The 19,768-nt window shown below is 38.2% G+C and overlaps 1 protein-coding gene across 16 annotated transcripts in view; it reads left to right on the top strand.

The window, feature by feature from the left end:
- The window catches only part of Dlg2 (discs large MAGUK scaffold protein 2), a 2,079,243-nt gene that overhangs the window by 1,798,204 nt on the left and 261,271 nt on the right, over window positions 1–19,768 (top strand). The window contains exon 1 of one of the 16 annotated variants that reach the window (XM_047516994.1): window positions 9,328–9,420. The exons of the other annotated variants lie outside the window; for them this stretch is intronic. Within the exon in view, the coding sequence (XP_047372950.1) occupies window positions 9,384–9,420 (37 nt within the window). The 5' untranslated portion in view covers window positions 9,328–9,383. Of the gene's footprint in view, window positions 1–9,327; window positions 9,421–19,768 lie in introns of those variants that run through there. 16 annotated transcript variants of the gene reach the window in all.

Raw genomic sequence — 19,768 nt, 5'->3', positions numbered from 1 at the left:
GAAAGATCCTGCTCCATCCTAATTTGAATGAAATGACTGGGTGGTAGTTGTAGGCAGGTGGAATATGGCTGGAGGAAGTGGGTCATTAGGGGAGGTGGGTCAATGGGGGCATGCTCTGGAAGGGCTCATCTTCCTTGTGGCTCCCTCTCCCCTTCCTGGCTGCCATGAGGTAAGCAGGTTTCCTCCACCATAACCTTTGGCCATGATGTTCTGCTTCATCTTGGGCCCAGAGTCATAGAGGCAGTTGTCTATGAACTGAGACCTCTGACACTGTGAGCCAAAATACGTGTTCCCTTCCTCTAAGTTGTTCTTGTCCAATATTTTGGTCACAGAGACAAAAAATTGACTAACACACTCATTTGAACTCCTGAGCACTTAGGAGTACCAGCTACCTGCCAGTTTCTGTGATATAGACTGCAGATAAAAAATAGCAAACACATTTGGGTAATATTTATATTTAAAAAAAACTTGCTTTTCCAATGACATGACAGTGAAACACACCTGATGGCTGCTACAAATCCAGAGAGAGATTATTTAAAGTATTGAAATGATCGATTTTATTAAGTTCTATTGAGTGGCTTTATTAGTAACTATCAGAGCCTCTTGTTTCCCAGGGTGACTATTTGAGTCCATTTCTAAATACTTGTTAAAGTTCACTTGAGTACAGAATATAGTTCAGTCACAGAGTAGTGGATACCCTCAGAAAATGAGCTTCAAACTTCCTAACCCAGATAAAACTTGTCCTAATGTTGTTCTTCCATGTTCTTCTCAGTTAAAGCTTGAAACTGAGTTCTATCTGAACTTTATGGAAGTCTTTTTAGAATTACAGCTTTATACATCTTTTTCCTGAGAAAAGAATCATTAAACTTTCCTTTTATTTTAGATTATTCAATTTGCAGGGAGGCACACATGATAATGAATACATAAATCTTCTCAATTTATCACAGTCTGAGTAATGAATTCTTGGTTTTATGGCCTTTGGTCTCTCACCAATCTCTTTTAAACTACAAAATAAATCTATTTGAAGGTATGATCCCCATCATTTCATTATATGGAAAATTCGATGTTAGTTTTAATTGAAATTTAGTTTGGGGGTGATCTTTGAGCTTATTATCAGTATGTTAAAGTTTTAGAGAGATGTCTTTAGTTTCAACATAAAATTGAATCTCTACATGTAAGAGCTACCTTGTGGGTAATAAGCTCCGAACATGAGAGATATTTAAGAACGCTCTGAGGTCATGGACCTGGCATCTGGTTGGAATGAGAAGAGAGACATTACACAAAATTACCCTTTGGCTTCCTACCATCCTTGGGATTGCATGTTTTAAGTAAACAATGACTTCTTCTCCAGTCCACAGCTGGATTCTTTTCCTGAGAAGAGCTTCTTCTACATGCCTTCAGAGGTTAAATCCCAAAATTTAAAATGGCTTTCTCAATAAATACATGTGCTTTAAAAGTACCAAATAGATCTAAATTGGATGTAGATCTAAATAACTGGTCATTGGTCTCTTCTCACAATGCTGTTGCAGCCCAACAAAGTTGAATTATTAATAACAATAATTACTAATATCATAAAATAACAATAACAGTGTAATATCATCAATAATTGCTCTTAGGAAGCTAAGATTTCTTGACTATTGTGTGACTATTGTGTGGCAAATTCTGGACTAATGCTTTTGGATTAACTTAATGATGTTCCTTTCTGGTAGTATGGATCTTATTTTTTAACAGTAAGAAACCAGAGGTAGGGAAATTACATAAGTCATGAGGCCACAACCATCATGTGAAGCCAGTGAGTATACTAACCCCAGAGAATAAAGTCATAACCACCAGCCTATAATGAAATGACAATTATTTAGATGTTTATGACTCTTGCTGTTTAGTCATCTGAATTATTTGGGACTATCACTTAGGGGAAGGTTCTTAGTTGCATGGACAAGAAGAAAATAAAATTTAATCAACACATATATTTCATATATACATGGGAGACACCAAATGAACAAGCTGTTTTCAACAGAGTAGCTTTGAACTTCAGGTTCTATAGCATCTTCACCAAAGAACAGTAAGTTTTTAGACCTTGAGTCTCTTCAGGTACAGAAAGCAATGTGGGGAAGAAAAATAAGTGGCAAATAAAGGCTAGTTAGTAGAGCTGGTTAATATATAACCCTCTGGCACCATCTCCAAGCTAATGAGGGTTCAAAGCTGCCATCTGTGGTTGACCTTTGTTCTCCCTGGTAGAAAGAAGGGGAGGTAAAGTTCTTTTGTCTACTGATATCTATGTCCTGCTTTTAGGCAAACAGATGACAGAGATCTTTCCTGGATTGATTTCTTACACTCATCAAACCTTCATATTTGGGGATAGCATATTCTGGTCCTCACAATCTTATATACCATAACTTAAGTATGTTTTCAAATTTAAAATATTTTATAATTAATTTCAACAATGAGAAATAGTTATGTAATATACAGCATACATCAATTCAGTGAAGAATTGAGCTTACATTGAGTTATTAACAGATGGTAAAGTGTGTACAGCTACAACAAATGAAATAGTAAAGTGCAAAAATTTTGCATGTAGTGTGACCTCAATTTAGTTTTTAAAAAATGTTGTAGAAAATTAACTACAGTGGGGCATGATGGCACATACCTGTAACCCAGCAATTTGGGAGGCTGAGGCAAGAAGATTGCAAGTTCCAGGTCAGCCTCAGCAACTTAGCGAGGCCCTGTCTCAAAATAAAAAAGGACTGGGGATGTAGCTCATCGGCATCCCTGGGTTCAATCCCCAGTACAAAAAGGAAGAAAAGAAAAGGAAATGAAAGGAAAATGAAAACACCTAGAAGGAAATGATTTAAAATCCTGATAGCAATTGATCTTTAGTAGTAATGTATATTAATTATTTTGTTCTATTTTTTTGTCTTTCTGATTCTGCCCCCCAGTAAACTCATAGTGTTTCTACAATTTATACAATGGTTTTATTTTATTTTTTTGTTCTTCTATGAAGCTATTTAATTTTCTTGTTCAAGTTGCTTTGTTTCTCATCTGATGCCTGAGATCTGATATAGAAGGTATCATACACTCTCTTCTTGAAGGAAGATAATTTGAATGCTCATACATTCATTTAGCATAAAATGAATCTGTGTACAAATAGGCAATTCAGCATCATGGTAAAACATGCAATTATTAAGGCACACAAAGGCTGACAATTCGACCTTGCCTGGAAGAGAGGCTGAAGGCCTGGATACATCCCACTTCTGCTGGGTTTTTCTTTATCAGCAACCCTGAAAACTGTGATCCCATATTTTTCAGTTCACAGGGGTTAGTGAAGACCATAAGGTATAATTTGGAGGACTTCATGTAAAATGATGTGATATATTGTGGCATGTTTTCCACAGGTGCGCTGTCTCCAGACCCCAGGATATATTTGCCTCATCTCAAGAGCTAAGGAAGAGTAGTGATCCCTATGAGTAGCCATGATTAGCTTTGGTAGTCTTGGGTGTATCTTTTTTCAGTACTGGATTGTCCCACACAATTTATTATAGTTTGAAATATGTTTTTTTAACTCCACCTTTTTTTTTAATTCAAAAGTCCCTTGGATCTGAGTAAAACTTTTCCAACTTTAAACATTGTACTTAGAATCTTTTGCAGAATAATTTATGATATTCTCCTTTAGTGACAACAATTTTCAAAACATCAGGAGAATTTAAGCTTTCTAACTTGTTAAGCAGTTGATTCACAAGAAAAATATGCTTTATACACTTACACATATTTCTTCTGGGTGGAACTATTCCTGACCCCTTGTTGTCTAAAATAATTTATAAGAGATCTTCATAGTTGAATACTCTGGAAGTTACCTATCTGGAAGTAACAGATGTTTATAATCATGCCTGTGTTGTAGAAGGCAAGAAGAAACAAGTCAACCATATTTTACTGACCTTAATTTATTCCTGGGCAGGGCAACTATATAGTACTATTTTGTAAACATGGGCATAAGGACTGTGAAGTCCCTGTTCAGTTTTAAGTTGAAGTATAAGAACCAATGGATTCTACGAACTGAACCCATTTCATGGAGAAGGACCTTGCAATTCTAATCTAAACCCAAGGTGTTGCTTTCATGATGTTGCTCAAAGTAGGGTAGGGCCTTGCCCCAGAGTTGTCCATATGTGTTCAAGGTTCTATGCTGAGTCCTTCATGATTTTTTTGAATCTAGGCCATGAGAAATGCTATCCTGGGTCATACTAGTGGTATCTTCAACTAAATAAGGCTCCAAAATATTAGAGTACTCTGAGACATGCTGGAATAAGCAGCACCTATGGAGTACTATGGGAATAATGAGGTGGTCATTCACTCAAACTGTGAAGTTCAGCAGTTTTGGAGTGTGTTTTAGAAGAATGAATAGAGTGAGTAGGCTAAGAAGAAGAAAGAACTATCTATGCAAAGTCAACATGTTTCCCAAAGGAGGGTTAAAAGAGCAAAATTTTAGAGTTCTGTGCTTCCCCAATAACATGGGCTTGATACTGTAGTGGATGGGAGGTCAGCAAAGAATTTTGACAAAGGAGAGACAAGAACAGATGTATCTTTTTGGAAAACTCCCCTGGCTGCTGTTGTGGCAAATGCATTGAGGGAAGGTAGCTCATAAGGGAGGAAACAAGTTTGGAGAGAGCCTGCATTCCTGCTGTGGCAGTGGCAACAAGAAGGAAAATTCAGCCAGAGAAGCATTTTGGAGTTAGAATGTAATATCTGATTAAATGTGGAATTGAGGCTGAAGTTTCTAATTTAGATCTTTAGGACTGTGATACCATTAACCAAAGATGTTATGCTCTCTTAAACTCCATGAATTTGTCTGAAACGTTCTCAAATTTATAGTATGCCTTCGCTATATAATAGCTTTGTGGCATCTGATATTTGTACTAAATTTTTAACTTCACAGAGCATTTCCTTTTGTTTGAGCTCATTAAACACACAGTTTGAAAGATAAGAGTAAGTAATTTGACTAAAATCACCCTGCTGGATTTGACCCAGGTGGGACTTGAACCAAATCTCTCTACTCCCCAATCTTAGGCTTTAAATCAAATCATGAACCTGATAGTTTTACGCTTGATACCCCACTCCATATCTATGTTTTTTGGCATGAAAGATAGAACTGGAAAGACTTTCAATTCAGAAAGGAAGCAGAGAGTTTTAGAAACGCCACAAATAAATCAGGAGCGTTTCTGAGAAGGAAAGAGCAGTCAGCAGGGGAGCAAAGGGAGCAAGGTGACATGGATGGTCCAGGCCTTCCAGATGTTAGCGCACCTCAGTCCCAAGGTATCCATTTGTTTCCACTGAGTTTCTCTCAGGTCTCATCCATGCACACCATTTTAACCCGGGGTGGTGGAGAGTGGAGTGTGGAGAGAAGCCAGCTGATGGTGACTGTGAATGCCAATCATGATGTCATGGCAGAACAGGGGTTTCCAAAGAAGGATCCAAGGAGTTCCCCAAGAGAAGGGGGAACTCGACTCACAACCAGTGGGTTCTAGGCTTATGGGACAGAAAAGAATTTCAGCAAGTGCCCATCAGACAGAGGTTTATTTAGGAACGTAGAAATATATTTAAGAAAGAATGAGGGCATGCCGGGCATGGTGCTGCACACCTGTAATTCTAGCACCTCAGGAGACTGAGGCAGGAGGATCACAAGTTCAAAGCCAGCCTCAGCAACTTAGTGAGGCACTTAGCAACTCAGCAAGATCCTCTTTCTAAATAAAATATTTAAAAAAGGGCTGGGGATGTGACTCAGTGGCTTAGCACCCCTGGGTTCAATCCTCAGTACCCCCCCCCCCAAAAAAAAAGAATGAGGGTTATTTCAAGAGATAAATGCTGTCTTAGGGGTAAAGCAAGGCCTATGCACTCAAGGGAGAGTGAGAGACATCTCAAGAGTGAGAGACATGGTTTTGGGGTGCCCAGCTTTTCTTTTAAAGGAAACTTGGAAGGGGTGGGTATGGGAAGGAATGTAGGACTGGTATCAGTCTGGTGATCTCAAAATGATTTCTAGGGGTTTGATCAGTTTTAGGATCCTCAGGCTGATGTGGTCTTTGTTACCTGATCAACAGATAGCACTGGAAAGTTCCCCAAAATATACATTCCTCAAGATATTTTATCTCTTTTGGTTTAATCTGTTTATTGGGGGGTTAATTAATAGTGCACAGGTAGATTTACAGATTTCCCAGGAATTAAGATATAACAGACCTGAAAGAGACTGATTTAGGGAGTTACAGATCTGGAAAAGTACGTGGAACTTCAGGAAAATATCTGATTCTTGTCTTTCCTTTATGTCACCTTTTAACTTATTGTTTTGTTCCTTCCATCCTACCTCAACTGTCAGTTGCCTTTACGTAGGACAATCCCCAGAACCCTACATCCCTCATCTGTTCAAAGGGTCCTGTATGGCTTGTTAATCAGCATCATTCTCAAAATCTGTCCCCAAGCAGTGTTAACCAGATGGATTTGTTGGTCATCTTGTGTAAGATACTCTCTGTAGAGGCTAAGAAAATGAAAATAACCCTGTTCAGTTTGAATGTGGTAGTCACTGCTCCTGTGTGGTTAACACAGCACAGAATCTCAACCTCATTGGGCAAAGGAAATAGAAAGTCTTGGTTCCTGCAAATCAGAAGTTCTCTACTAAAACTAGAAGGTTCACTTTGTCATTATGGGAGAGTCATTTTGCAGCTCTCTTCTATCCATGTTGGTAACAGGGAAGAGACAAAACACCTGTCTTCGATGAGACAGACATTTGGAGTCAGGAAGAGTTTTCATCTTCAGGGGTCCTTGCTGTCTATTGCTAGGAATAAAAAGGGGTAGTGGTTTTAAGATGCCTGGAAAGAAAGAGACTTCCTAATAAAAACTTCAACTCACTCTTATTAAGGCAGATCTGACGTCGTCTAGAGTTTCCAATAACTGGCTTTCTCTAGAGATCTACTACAGTTTGCAGATAATTGACTTGGCAATGGTGGCCAAATACCTGTGCTTAACAGAGAAAGAAAGAGAGAGGAAGCCAGATGATCTATAGATCCATAATTGTAAAGGCCTCATCCTTGTGGGGGTTCTATTGATGATCTGCCTCTCTGCTTAGCTCAGAGACACAGGAGATTACAGCATGCTCCCCTGTCATTCAGAACAATGATTAGCAAATTCAGTAACTGATTGTAGAACAAATTAGCTAAGTATTGCTTTGAAGGTAAAAAATATTGTTTTTTACTTTTTTTCTGAGTATTCTTGTGTGCTAAGGAAGGGACATTCATGTAGAAAATTGCAATCCCATACCCATAGCATGGTTTACACAGACCTTGTGTAGTTTCACCATCCAACCTAAAGGACTGGAGACTCACACAGCTTTCAGTCCCACCTAGGGCACGGTTCACTAGAAATGTTGGTGACAATCCTATTTTATCCCTGAACACCTCCTTAAAAATTCTTTAAATTTCCAAGCAGTCAAACAGACTCAACCCATCAGTTTTGTTTTCCTAGTGATAATTTGTTTCTGATGAGTACATTTATAAATCATATTATCAAAAGTTCAGTTCTTGCCTCTGATGCCAATCCAATAATGAGGACAAGGTTTTGAGAAAAAGGAAAAAGAAGTTTTATTGCTTTGCTAGCAAAGGAGAAACACAGAGGACTCCTATCCCAGAGTTTGTGACTCTGCCCATCTGGGGAAACAGGATTATTTATTTATTTATTTATTTAAAGAGGTGATTCAAAGGCTACATTACATGTGTTCTGTCAAAGTACTAATTCACTTATTCATTTGGGAGATAGTCATTTCTGAGATCTTCTGGTGCCATCGCCAAAGTCTGAATTATTTTGTTCCTGTGGTAGGTGTGTGCTCAAGGACAGATAACTGCATAGGATAGGGAAGAGAGGAAACCCTGTTTCCCCTGAGGTTAGGGAAGGGGACAGATTAGGGAGGAAGAGGGAGAGAGGAAGAGAAAGAAACATCTCCTTTTAAAAATAAGTCTCAGTGGCAGAGCAGCAAGGGCTATATTCAAAGCATGAAGTGAACCACTGTTAGACTAATTTTAAAAATAAAACATTTATATTGAAATGACTTTTCTTCTCAAGCTAGTTTGGTTCACTATTTGAATTTTTAAAAAAAAATCTTGTGGGCTGGGGAGATAGCTCAGTTGGTAGAGTGCTTGCCTTGCAAACACAAGGCCCTGGGTTTGATCCCCAGCACTGCAAAAAAAAAAAAAAAAAAAAAATCTTGTGATTTTTTTCTAACCCATGCACTGTAAGTTTTATAAATGAAAAAACAGGGAGTGAGCGGTGGTTACCATGGTGACCACAACATCTGATTTGAGTAGCAACAGACAGGGCAGGGAAACAGTGCCATATTAAAAAGAATTGCAACAAAGATCAATAGTTGAGAAGGGAAATTAAAATGTCTGGGCTATTCTTATCAGGTGATCAATCAATGGGTATATGAATAGCAATGTCTGCACCTTGACTTCAGAAAATGCACATCCCATGCAGGTCAAAACAAGAGCCCTTTAGCATATTTGGAAATTAATTTCAGGAAGGAATGAAAACCATTCTCATTTCCAAATTTTAGCTATTCATGCTGAAATACCAAGAAAAGTAATAAACAACAGGATTTTGATATTGGCATTAGAATTATAATGCTTTATTAGTTCAAACAAAGGGAAGAGAGATTAATATCTCAGATTAAGGGAATTTAGTTGCTGGACCTTGTTTTGCTACACACAAAAGGGAAATTAGTGAAGTCCTGCTTCCCCAAACCTTCCCTTTTTGATTAGTCTTCCCACCTAAGGGTAGATTTAAGCAGGCATTTCCTGACCTTGGTGAGCCAGCAAGATTCCAGCCTGCCACCTGAAGATTTAACACTACCTTGTGAATAACTTTGTTTACTCTCTTCTACATATTTAAAGAGGATTCCAGACTAGAGGATTCCAGGCTAATGGGTCAGTGTTGGAATTTCAAACACCAGCTAGCTGGGAGGTGGGATAGGATTGGGGGAATCAAAGTCTTTCAGATTCCCTTCACCAGCTCCTCTGCCCAGTTTCTACCTCTTTCTGCCTTTTAAGGTCTTTTTAAATGAGAGGCAAAAGAAAAGAGGCAAGTGAAACAGCCAACACCTGCAAAGTGGTTTGTTACTACTTTTAAAGGGGTAGAAAGGAAAAAGTAATTTCATTCCTGAAACTGGCCTTTTGTGTTGCAAAGCATCTCAAACTACTAGCTCTGCCACTAGATTGGGAAGGCGCCCCACCTGCTTTACTCCTAAGGCTTTGGCTGCCACTCAAGAGCGTCAGGTGCTGGCCAGGCGGAGTTCATATGCTCATGCAGCTCCACTAGGAGAGAAACCAGCTGAATTTGGGGAGCAGCTGCCTGCTATGCTGAAAACCTCTGGAAACTGGCTAAGGCGCTGGGGTGAGATCCGTACTGCTTTTTTCAGATCCATTTCTCTTGACAGACCCTGAGGGGAGTTTTGGCCAAGAAAATGAAAAAAGTTTGGCAGATTCCTCTTCCTTTACTTCCTATAACAGCAGCGCCTGCCATTTCTCAGTGCTGGCTGCTTGCAGGCATCGTCTCTGGCTGCTGTTTTCCTATCTATTGCTAGCTATGTTCTGAGGGAACAACAGTCAGTAATATTTCTCCTCCTCCATCTCAGTGCAGCCCCAGAACCACACTCTGAATTTAATTTACCACTGGCCTCTTCATAGTAAGTCTGTCTCACATGAGCTGCTCAACTCTTGTTACTGTGTATCAGACAGAGGGAGGGAGAGAGAAAGAGAAATATTCAGGACTCTGAAATTTTTGCAGCAGACTTAAATGGATTCCAGAAATGCCTGGATCCACATCGATTTCAGATCAGATATTTGATATATACAGGTCCTGCTCAAATAAAAGCCACAGCCTGCTGGGTGAAAGCCTGGTTCTCATCCAGGAAGGCAGCCTTGCTCGTGTGAAAGAACCAGATGGACTTGAATGTTGAATCTTGCTTTCAGTAGTCATAAAGCTATGCAACCCTGGGAAATCACTGACTCTTATGCCTTTGGTTTTCTCATCTTAAATAGAAATTACATTATCTACTTCGTATGGGTGTTTAGATGTTAGTAGTTACATATGGAGAGCTAGACTCTAAGATCCTCCAGGGGGCATGATTACAATGTTTGGGGCATATAGTTAAGTATCTCTAAGAGATAATTTATCAACAATCACTGCTTAGTAGTTAAGAATGTCACCCCAGATAATTCTGAATTCAAATCTCAGTACTATCATGGTTAGCTGAATAATGTCTGTTTCCATATCTGTAAGATGATGATGCATTTCATAAATTTATGAGGATCAAAAAAGATAATGCTTCATATGTAAAAATCCCTAGAACTGTGCTTATCCCACAGTAATACTCAATAAAATTTGTCTTTTATTATGAGGCAGGGGTCTGGCTGGGACTAGTCAGTTGGCCTCCCTGGGTTAAATTTACTTCATTTTTTTAAAAAATGAGAGATCAGCCAAAATGAACCTGAAGGAGACTTCTACCTGTTAAAAGCTATGTTTTTATGTGTAACTGCTTGCATATCACATAGCTCCAAATCCTTTCCACAGTTTTTATTTATGGTTCCACATATTGTAGGGACCATAAATTAAAAATTCAAACATGTTTTATGATGGAGAAACACCAGATAATGTGGTTATAATACATATGTTGGACTTAAAAAATCATAATCTTCCCATAAAGCCAGATGTGTATTTCATATACTCCCATGAATTTATATCCTTAAGAACATATATTGTCACAGTCCCAGAGGCTACTTTGCATTTCCATGGCTTTGGGGGATATAATGATTTGCATCCAAACACTTTGTACTGGTTTTAAGAAACTTCACTCGCACAAGTTCTCTAAGGGTGGAACTCGTTAGCATTTCTAGTTTCTGTATCATTTTTGAGAAGGAACCTTAACCTGTATCTCCACATTCTGGCAGCAATTAATATATATCTGGCATTACAACTAGCAACTAGTTGGCAACCAGTTTAAAAGCCAGCCTGGAGTTCCTCCTCACCCTGCCCCTAGGGTAAGAATGTACACTTGCAGGACTGCAGAGGTTTGGAGTCTCCTTAGATTTGGGGAGCTGGCCCCTAACAGTTCTTGTTTTCTTCTCCCCATACCCCTCTACTATGTTTCCTGCTCCCAGCTCCTCTAAAGTCTATATGGGTGCTCTGAGCTAGGCAAGCACCCCCTTTAAATACAGAGCAATTAATCTCAGGTTTTTAAAATAAGTTTGTTGGTATGAGAACATGAGGGCAGGAACTGTGTCTTCTGATCCTTGGCTCTTGAAACACATGGTGCTTGTTTTGCATGGTAGTTTCAGACCATAAAAATGACACTGAAATAATCAGTAGGCAAAACTATAATTGTTCCCTGACCTTTCCAGTGTTTTGTCAAAGCATTAAAAACTTTTTGTTGGTTATAAATATATAGGGAAATGAAAAAAAAAAAAAAAACTAGTAAAATGAATATTTACTTAGTACAAAATTGCTCAAGATACTTAAATTATTGAGAACTGAAGTATTTTTATTCTTTGTTAAAAAAAGAATTTGAACAGTGTTTGCCTTTTTTTTTTTTCTTGTTGGTCATATAACTTATGATACTGAGCAAACATCTTTTATATGCACTGGGGAATTTGTCATACTCCTTTCTAAGTTTAGATCAGCTTTCAACGTGGTATTGTTTGCACTTTCAATGTTAAGGCATGTCTAGTAGAGTTCCTTTAATGTGAAGGTTTTTGGCAGTGTTATTTCATCCCATTGATTTTGATTGTTACTTCATCTTTTTCATTCCAACCACTTTTCTCATTCATAAATTTTTCCTTTATTAAATTCCTCTGGTTGTTTATCTGGGATTTCTCAAGGGGCAACAGTATCAACATTCCCCCAGGTAGCTCTATCTTCTGGAATTCATTGTCCCATTTCAATGTCTTGGACAGCATTATCACTCTTTTTTCTTTGTTGTACTTTCATCTTTGTGGGTCCCTGTTTGGAGTACTCATTTTTTTAAAAAATGGCAGTTTGGTTTATCACTGGAGACAAAGAGGCAAAATACCTACATGGTTTGCTGTCTGTATGTAAAGTGAATGTCATGCTCAGTAACCAGTCCCATAGATAAGGAAGAATTGGTGAGTCAGTGATCATGATACACATGTGCTGTTAGGTAGTAATCTGTAAACCAAAGAGCTAATAGCAAGCTTGTGCTTAGTTAACATACTGGTATAGCTGAAATTTTAATTGTATTTTGGGGGAGCTGGTATTAGTTAATCAAAATGTGGTAATGGAAATTCTGCATATGGGAGCTATGCAAACAAAAACAATCTAGTTGCTCAATAATATCCATTGAATGAATAAATGAACTTGTGCCTTCCTATTGATCTCAACTGCTATCTCAGAGTCTATAACTTTATATGTAACTATCTCCCTTTTCTTCCTGTCTATATAAGATGTCCAAAATAGCTGGCTAAAGTTTATCTGTATAAGTGTGGTTTTGAACAAGTCATTAAACTCTGAGACTTGTTTCATTCATGTGCCAGAGGCCCAAGTAATTTCTTCCTTGTCTTCCTTATCAGAGTTTTCCCTTTCCCAGTGCCCAACTCTTTAACTCTAATAGGAATTACTCTGATCAACAGATTTACTAAGCTCTCTCAGGCATGCAGGCTAGGTTGGCTTCTTCCCTTGTGAGAGAGGGATCAGCACTGGGCAGAGAAGGCTCCTTGAATACTGCCTTTCACAGTGATATTCAGACCCACCAGGCAACAGAGGAAAGGCATCTTGAGTTAGATGCACTTTCCTGACCCACTCTTCTCACTATTCTAAATTCAGTAGTTAAAAAAAAAAAAAAAGTCAGGGATGACTGACTACGAGAATCAAAGATAATTCTAAACTTAGTTTTTGATTTACATTCCAGAAAGAACAACAGATCCTTGGTGACAGGTAAGCAATTAGCCTGTGGTGGTAATCAGCACTGGTTTTGTTGGACGTGAGTTCGGGTTGGGATCTGTCACTTCCTTGTGTTGTGAGCTTTCCCAAGTTATTTAGCAGTCTTTACAAGACTACGGGGCTTTTAGAAAATTCTATCTCCTCTTAAGATTGTAATAATTATCCCCTAGGGTTTCTGAGAGGTTTGAACAAGATAATGTAGTACATTTAAAGTAGTGTCTTGTGTAGCCTAAAAGCTTGGTAAGAGAAAGGATTTTAGTTACTTATCCATAATTCAGGTAGATGCTATTCTTCTGCTTAGGATTGTATACAGAGCTGCAGTTGCAGAGTCAAGAGTGTAATATATAGATGGAGTTTGTGGGGACAACCTCTCAATCCACTCTCCACTCTGACAACAGAGTTATCCTGCTAAAATGAGAATTCCATTGTCACTGCCTCCATCTCCCAGCCACAGGGAACTGCTCCTTGCTTCCAGAGCATGGAATGTTTCTTGACATTTGCCCGCACATGGTTTCCCTGCTAGCACATACTTCCTCCCATTTTGTAGTAGTTATGTTACCTACCCTCAAAAGCGACAAAATAGCTTTTTATTTGAAAATTTAATGTTGGCTCCTGTGCTAATGATTTTGCAAATCTTTGTCAAACAAAGATTTCTAATGACATTAGAAACCCAGTTCTAAGAACTTCTGTATCCATGGCTGCCCAGCACAAAGTGAGTGGTCCTTTCCACTGTGCCCCCAGAACACTATCAAACAAATTATCAAATATACTTTGCTATTTATGGTCTGTCTGTCCTCACAAAACTATGTACTACATTTGTCCTTAGGACCCCTTGAGCAGAATGGGCACCAGAGGGAGTAGGTTTGAAGGCAAATCCATCTTCACCTCCAAAGAAACACTTAGACACAGATGTTTCCTTTAACATTGGGTCAGTAGACCTAATAATGTCACTGTTTGTAAGTCATATGGGTTCAAAAAAGACATATCCAAAGGCTCTGCCTTTCCACACATAATGTAACAACACACCCAGCTCCTAAAGTATTCCAAACCACAATCAGTAAGGTTGCCAACATTCTGTGTTCAGATCACCTCCCACCATAATGCCACATCATTGGGTTCACTCTGTTATTGGAACAGGACTGTATATATTGCATCATCCATTTGAAGGGAATTTCACCAAGGAAAGACATCCAAAGAGATGCCATGAGGGTTTACTTGTATGTGGGGGCGTGTGCAAGCTTCCTCCACCCCCACCCCATGTTTTTACAGGCAGAAACTGTAATCAGATGTCATGATAACTATAATCAATTAGCTTACAGGATGTTTTTCTCCATCTGTACTAATTAAACAGTTGCTTTTGTTTTTATTTTTGTTTCCCCCTCTCATTCCCTGACTGTTACTATTGAATCATGTGATTAAGCCCCTGCAAAACCTTCAGCTGTTCCTTTTTGTCTAGCAGCCTCTTTTAGGATATGGCAATAAGTAACCCATTAATCTCCACACAGAATTCCATCAGCATTAATATCTAGGAGACCTCATTTACTTGAAAAATGCATTTAAGTTATTGTTAAATAACTTTAGGTCCTCTATTGTTAAAACCCAAACCAAAAAGTTAAATAATCTAGATTAGGTGAATTCTTTCAATTTAAAATTGCAGAGGATTGCTTTTATACATTTGGTTGGTGGTGTTCAGAACCACCCATGTGCAAATTGTGTCCTTGCTTCAAAGGAAAAATCTAGGACTTTTTAATGTTGAGAGGTACTTTGCATTTTCTTGAAAAGATAAGAGCTCCATTTAACTGAAGAAGTTTAAATGAGGTATTTAGTAAAATCAGTTCTCAGTTCAGAGGGAAAAAAATAAGTAGAATCAAGAGGGGAAAGGTGAAGGGTAATAGAAAATATTTAAGTTTCTTTTGAAGCTGAATCTTTTTTTTGGTATATCACAAGGCAGGGATGTTTCCCTGACATTAAGCCTAAGAACATGGTTGGCAGAGTATTTATGAGTTGGGCAAATATTACAGTAACTTTTTTTTTTGGGAGGGGGGGTACTTCTGGGTCCCAAGCTAGGGACAAAAAGAAAAATGAGACTTAGTCCTCCTTCTGGGAGCTTAAAGTCTAGCAGAAGAACATAGTTATGAAAAACCAAACAGCATTAAAGATGATGTGGAAGTTAGGATGATGGAGTCAAAGGGAAAGAGTGGAATTCGAGAAAGAAAACATCCCTTTTCAAAAACTTCATGTTATGTGCTCTAAAGGAAATCATTCCTTGACCTTTCTGTCTTCAGATTTCTATCTGCAAAAGGGGTTTAATCTGTGATAATGAACTAATTCTTTTTGGGATATTTTAAATCAACTATTTTGCTGCTGTGACTAAAAGACCCAACTAGCACAATTGTGGAGGGGGAAAGGTTATTGGAGGGCTCACAGTTTTAGAAGTCTCAAACCATAGACAACAGGCTCTATTCCTCTGGGCTCAAGGTGAGGCAGAACATCATGGCCAAAGAGCGTGGAAGAGGGAAGCAGCTCCCATCATGATCAGACAGCAGAGGGAGAGATTCCACTGGCCACATACAAATATATACTCCAAACCATGCCCCAAATCCCACCTCCTTCAGCCACACCCTACACTTCAGTTACCATTCTGTTAATCCTATATCAGGGGATTAAATCACCGATTGGGTTAAGACTTACAACTCAATCATTTCTCCTCTGAACCTTCTTGAATTGTCTCACACGTGAGCTTCTGGGGGACACCTCATATTCAAACCATAAGAGGGATATGTTTTGAAGAGCACCAGAAAAAGACTTAAAACACCTTGTGCCTGCTCAAGCACATGTATTATACAATTCTCATGTTAAAACAGTATAATAGTAACCCCTTGGTATCCAGGGGGGATTGGTTCAAGGACTCCCTACAGATATCAAAATCTATGAAAAGACCTGGTAACCTATGAACATCCTCCTGATACTTTATTTTTAGATATTTTATTTTTATTAACGTATATTATACATATTAATATATTTACCTATGCAAAAGCATGACACTTTTTTGCATGCTACTAATCAAATTCAGTCTCTTTATATCCACTCTTTCAACCTTTAATAATTGCTATTTGACATTCAAGTCAAGTGTTTAGCTTCCACATATGCAGTACTTATCTTTTTTGGTCTGACTTATTCCACTTAATAGAGTGTCCTCTGGTTGCATTTTGCTGCAAATAACAATTTTGCATTCTTCTTTATAGCTGAATGTCTCTCCCAACTATCTCTGTGTACATTATATATGTATAATCACATTTTCTTTATCTACATAAAGATACCGAATTTTCTTTATGCAATTATCTGTTGATGGGCACCTGGGTTGATTTTATGTCTTAGCTATTGTTAATAGTAATGCAGTAAATATGAGCATGCAGGGATCTCTCTCTCTCTCTCTCTCTCTCTCTCTCTCTCTCTCTCTTTTGGTACTGGGGATTGAACACAGGGGTGCTTAACCAACTGAGCTACAGTCTCAGCCTTATTTATTTATTTATTGTTATTTTTGAGACAAGTTCTTGCTAAGTTGCTTAGGTCCTCACTAAGTTGCTCAAGCTGGCTTTGAACTTGCTATCCTCCTACCTCAGCCTTCTGAGTCACTGGGATTACAGGTTTGTGCTACCATGCCTGTCGGGGATTTTCTTTGGACCTGTACTCAAAAGTGAGATGGTGGGATCATCTGGAAGATCTATTTTTAATTTTTTTTTAGGGACCTTCATACTGTTCTGTGTTCTTTAAAATCATTACTTATAATACTGAAATACAATGTAAATATTATGCAGTTTTAATACTGTACTGCTTAGGAAATAATGATAAGGGAAAAGTCTGTGCATGTTCAGCACAAATTTAATTTTATTCCTAATATTTCCTATCTAAGCTTGTTGGAATGCACAGGGGTATGAATAGCTGACTGTACATTAAAGTAATGCCCACCAAACTGTAGCTTAATTTTTACCCCAAGTTCCTTTCAAAACTTACTGAGAGATGCTGAAGTTTTTGTAGAGAAGAAAACCCAGATAACTGCTATTAATTTCACTGGCTAGGTAGGAAAAGTCAGGAAGTGAGGATAAGACATGGGGCCAGGGACCACAAGACTTGCTTCCAGCGCTGCAGGCTCCTTGCTGTCAGCTCTAATGATGACTGCCTCTGTGCTTGGGGCACTGACTATAGATTTATTGATCTGTACTTTTCTTCTGTTGAGAATTAAAATAACCCAAAAAAGAAAAAAATGTGCTGCCCAATCTTGGCAGATAGGACTCTCCTAGAGTTTTAAATTGGACTCAACAGATCTTTATTGAGCACCTGTTATGATATGTGCCAGGCACGGTGATAAATGTTAGAGTAAAAATAAGAGATGATTTCCATCCTCATAGAGCTTATAGTCTGGTTATGAGGCCATCATAATGCAATGTAATCAGTACCATGTGAGTATTCTAGGCTGCTAAGGGAGGAGCTCAGCTTGATGAGATGATCAGAGAAGGCTCCCTGGGAGAAGAAATGTCAAAGGTAAAATGTGATCTACTGAGAAGTCAGTCTGAAGAGTGAAAAGAAGGAACAGAGTAGACAAGTATGACAGGGAAAGAGGACACTCAGCCTGTGCCCTAGGAAGGGGAAGTAGTTCAATGGATGGAAACTTAGATGAATTTCTGCTGGGGCCTGGATTGTTAGGGAAGTCCCAGATTACAAAATGATCTTTACTCCCTGTTGGAGTTCGATTTTTTTTAGTCTGAAAATAGTAAGGTCAATTAAATGGTTTTGATCAAGAAAGTAAAAGGATCAAGTTTTCAATTAGGGAAAAAAAAAAAAATCACATCTCTGCCATGAACAGAATGGCTAGGAGAGAGGACAGTCATTAAGAAGACAGAGATGGGCATCATTGATCTAAGAAGCAGAGAGGCAAGATGTAGGCCTCAGCTGACTGCTCACTGTTTGCTTCAGGGTTTGATACTATAAGATTACATTCATAGTCATTCTCAGGCCTTTAAAATACTACAAGGACTCACCTTTTTAACTACCAGAGTGTTTGTATTTTTAGTTTCTTTTGATAGAGATAATACTCAATGATACAAAGAGACATTAAATAAAGTTAGTCATAGCATAACCTATGTATATTTAATGTTTACTAGGACATATATGTTTGAGATACTATTTAGTCTACAGAATATTTGGTACCTGATGAATCTGAACATTCTTTGCCAAAAAACCAAGAATTCCTGGAATTTTTGACCCTCAAATTTGGAACCAGAGGAAAAGAGAATTATAGTTATTAGCAACGACTCAACTGATCTATTAAAAGGACTCCTATAACGATAGCTATTATTTATTAAATTTATTGTATCCAGCAGCTTTACAACTACTACCTCATTTTTAAGCTGAGGAAATAGATGTTAATGTTAGAGAAGTTAAGTAACCTGGAGTAGAGTTTGACTGATGTCCACTTCAGAATCTCCTGGGAGTTGAGTGGACCGAATGATTTCTGCTCCTAACACCATCAATGGCATCTTAGATCAACTACTTAATCTCTAGCAGTATCAGTTTCCTAATCTGTGAAATGGGCATAATATTTGCTACATGGAGTTAGATCATTTGTAAAGTAGATAATGGATATAAATAAATTTATAAGTCTCAATAAACTGTCTTTCACCATGCCTTTTCCTCTTTCTCCTCTTTTATTTTGTCTTCCCATTTTCTGTGCATCTGTCTTAGTCCCTTTTCCACCTTTTTCCCTTTATTTTTTCTTAATCTTCACATAATGTTAAACTGACAATTTTTTAGTATTTTTATAGTCATATTTATGTTTTCTTTTTTTTTTTTCTGAATCAACAGTTTATGTTTTGTTAAGAAATTGTTTAGGAATCACATTGCTTTGTATGTGACCCTTAGTAGAAAAACATGTCCCACTTTCATTACTTCAGTCTAGGAATATATTTATTTTCGGGTCTACTCTGGCAATTTAACTCCACATGCTTGATTAATCTAGAGATGAGTCATTCACCCAATGCCCCGTTCAGTAGATATCTATGTTCCTAGCCAAGGCTCTCTTCATCTGTGGACCCTCTCAAGTCCTCTGACAAATACTGTATGCCCCAGTCAGAAAACAGTGAAGTTAGGTCTCCTGGAACACAGCCAGCAGCTGATGAATGAAGCGAGTGCAGGATTACAGATGGTTCAATTGCCACAGTGCAGTGGAGAGTTTTCTAAAGTTGTACCTTGGAATTTATTCATCTTTCATTTTAAAAGCATATTTCCCAACATATTAAAATCTACAATAAAAGCTTAATGAATGAAACTGGAATATTTATCTTCTGCAAATCTCTTCCTTATGCCACTCTGAGAGTTGCCAAAAACTCAACACTCCAGTCCAACTTTCAAGACCTTCCATGATCTGGTTTCCATCGTTTCTACCATGCTACTCATGGAGATGTGCCCCGCTTTTAAATGTTTTCTTCAGCTTTCTCCTGAAAAATGTTTTCATGCCTATCTCCAAATATTTTTTTTTCCTGATATTCCTCAACTCTGAAACTCTCTTTTACAGATTACCCATTCTTCAAGTCTCATTTTGAGACCTGCTCGTTGTGACTAATCCATGTGAAAGTAAAGTAGCCTCTGCATTTTTCTAATGAGGTCGTATGACTTACAGGAAAAATTTTGGAATCCAGAACTGGAATACCTAGGTTCAAATTCTTCTTTAGGAATGAGATCTTTTAACTTTCTGAACAGTGTCCTTATCCATAAGAAGATAGAAGATTAT

The sequence above is a fragment of the Sciurus carolinensis genome, chromosome 11 (assembly GCF_902686445.1).
Source record: "Sciurus carolinensis chromosome 11, mSciCar1.2, whole genome shotgun sequence".
NCBI classification, from domain to species: domain Eukaryota; kingdom Metazoa; phylum Chordata; class Mammalia; order Rodentia; family Sciuridae; genus Sciurus; species Sciurus carolinensis.
Note: the sequence above shows the minus strand (reverse complement) of the source record. Positions and strands in the feature narration are given on the sequence as shown.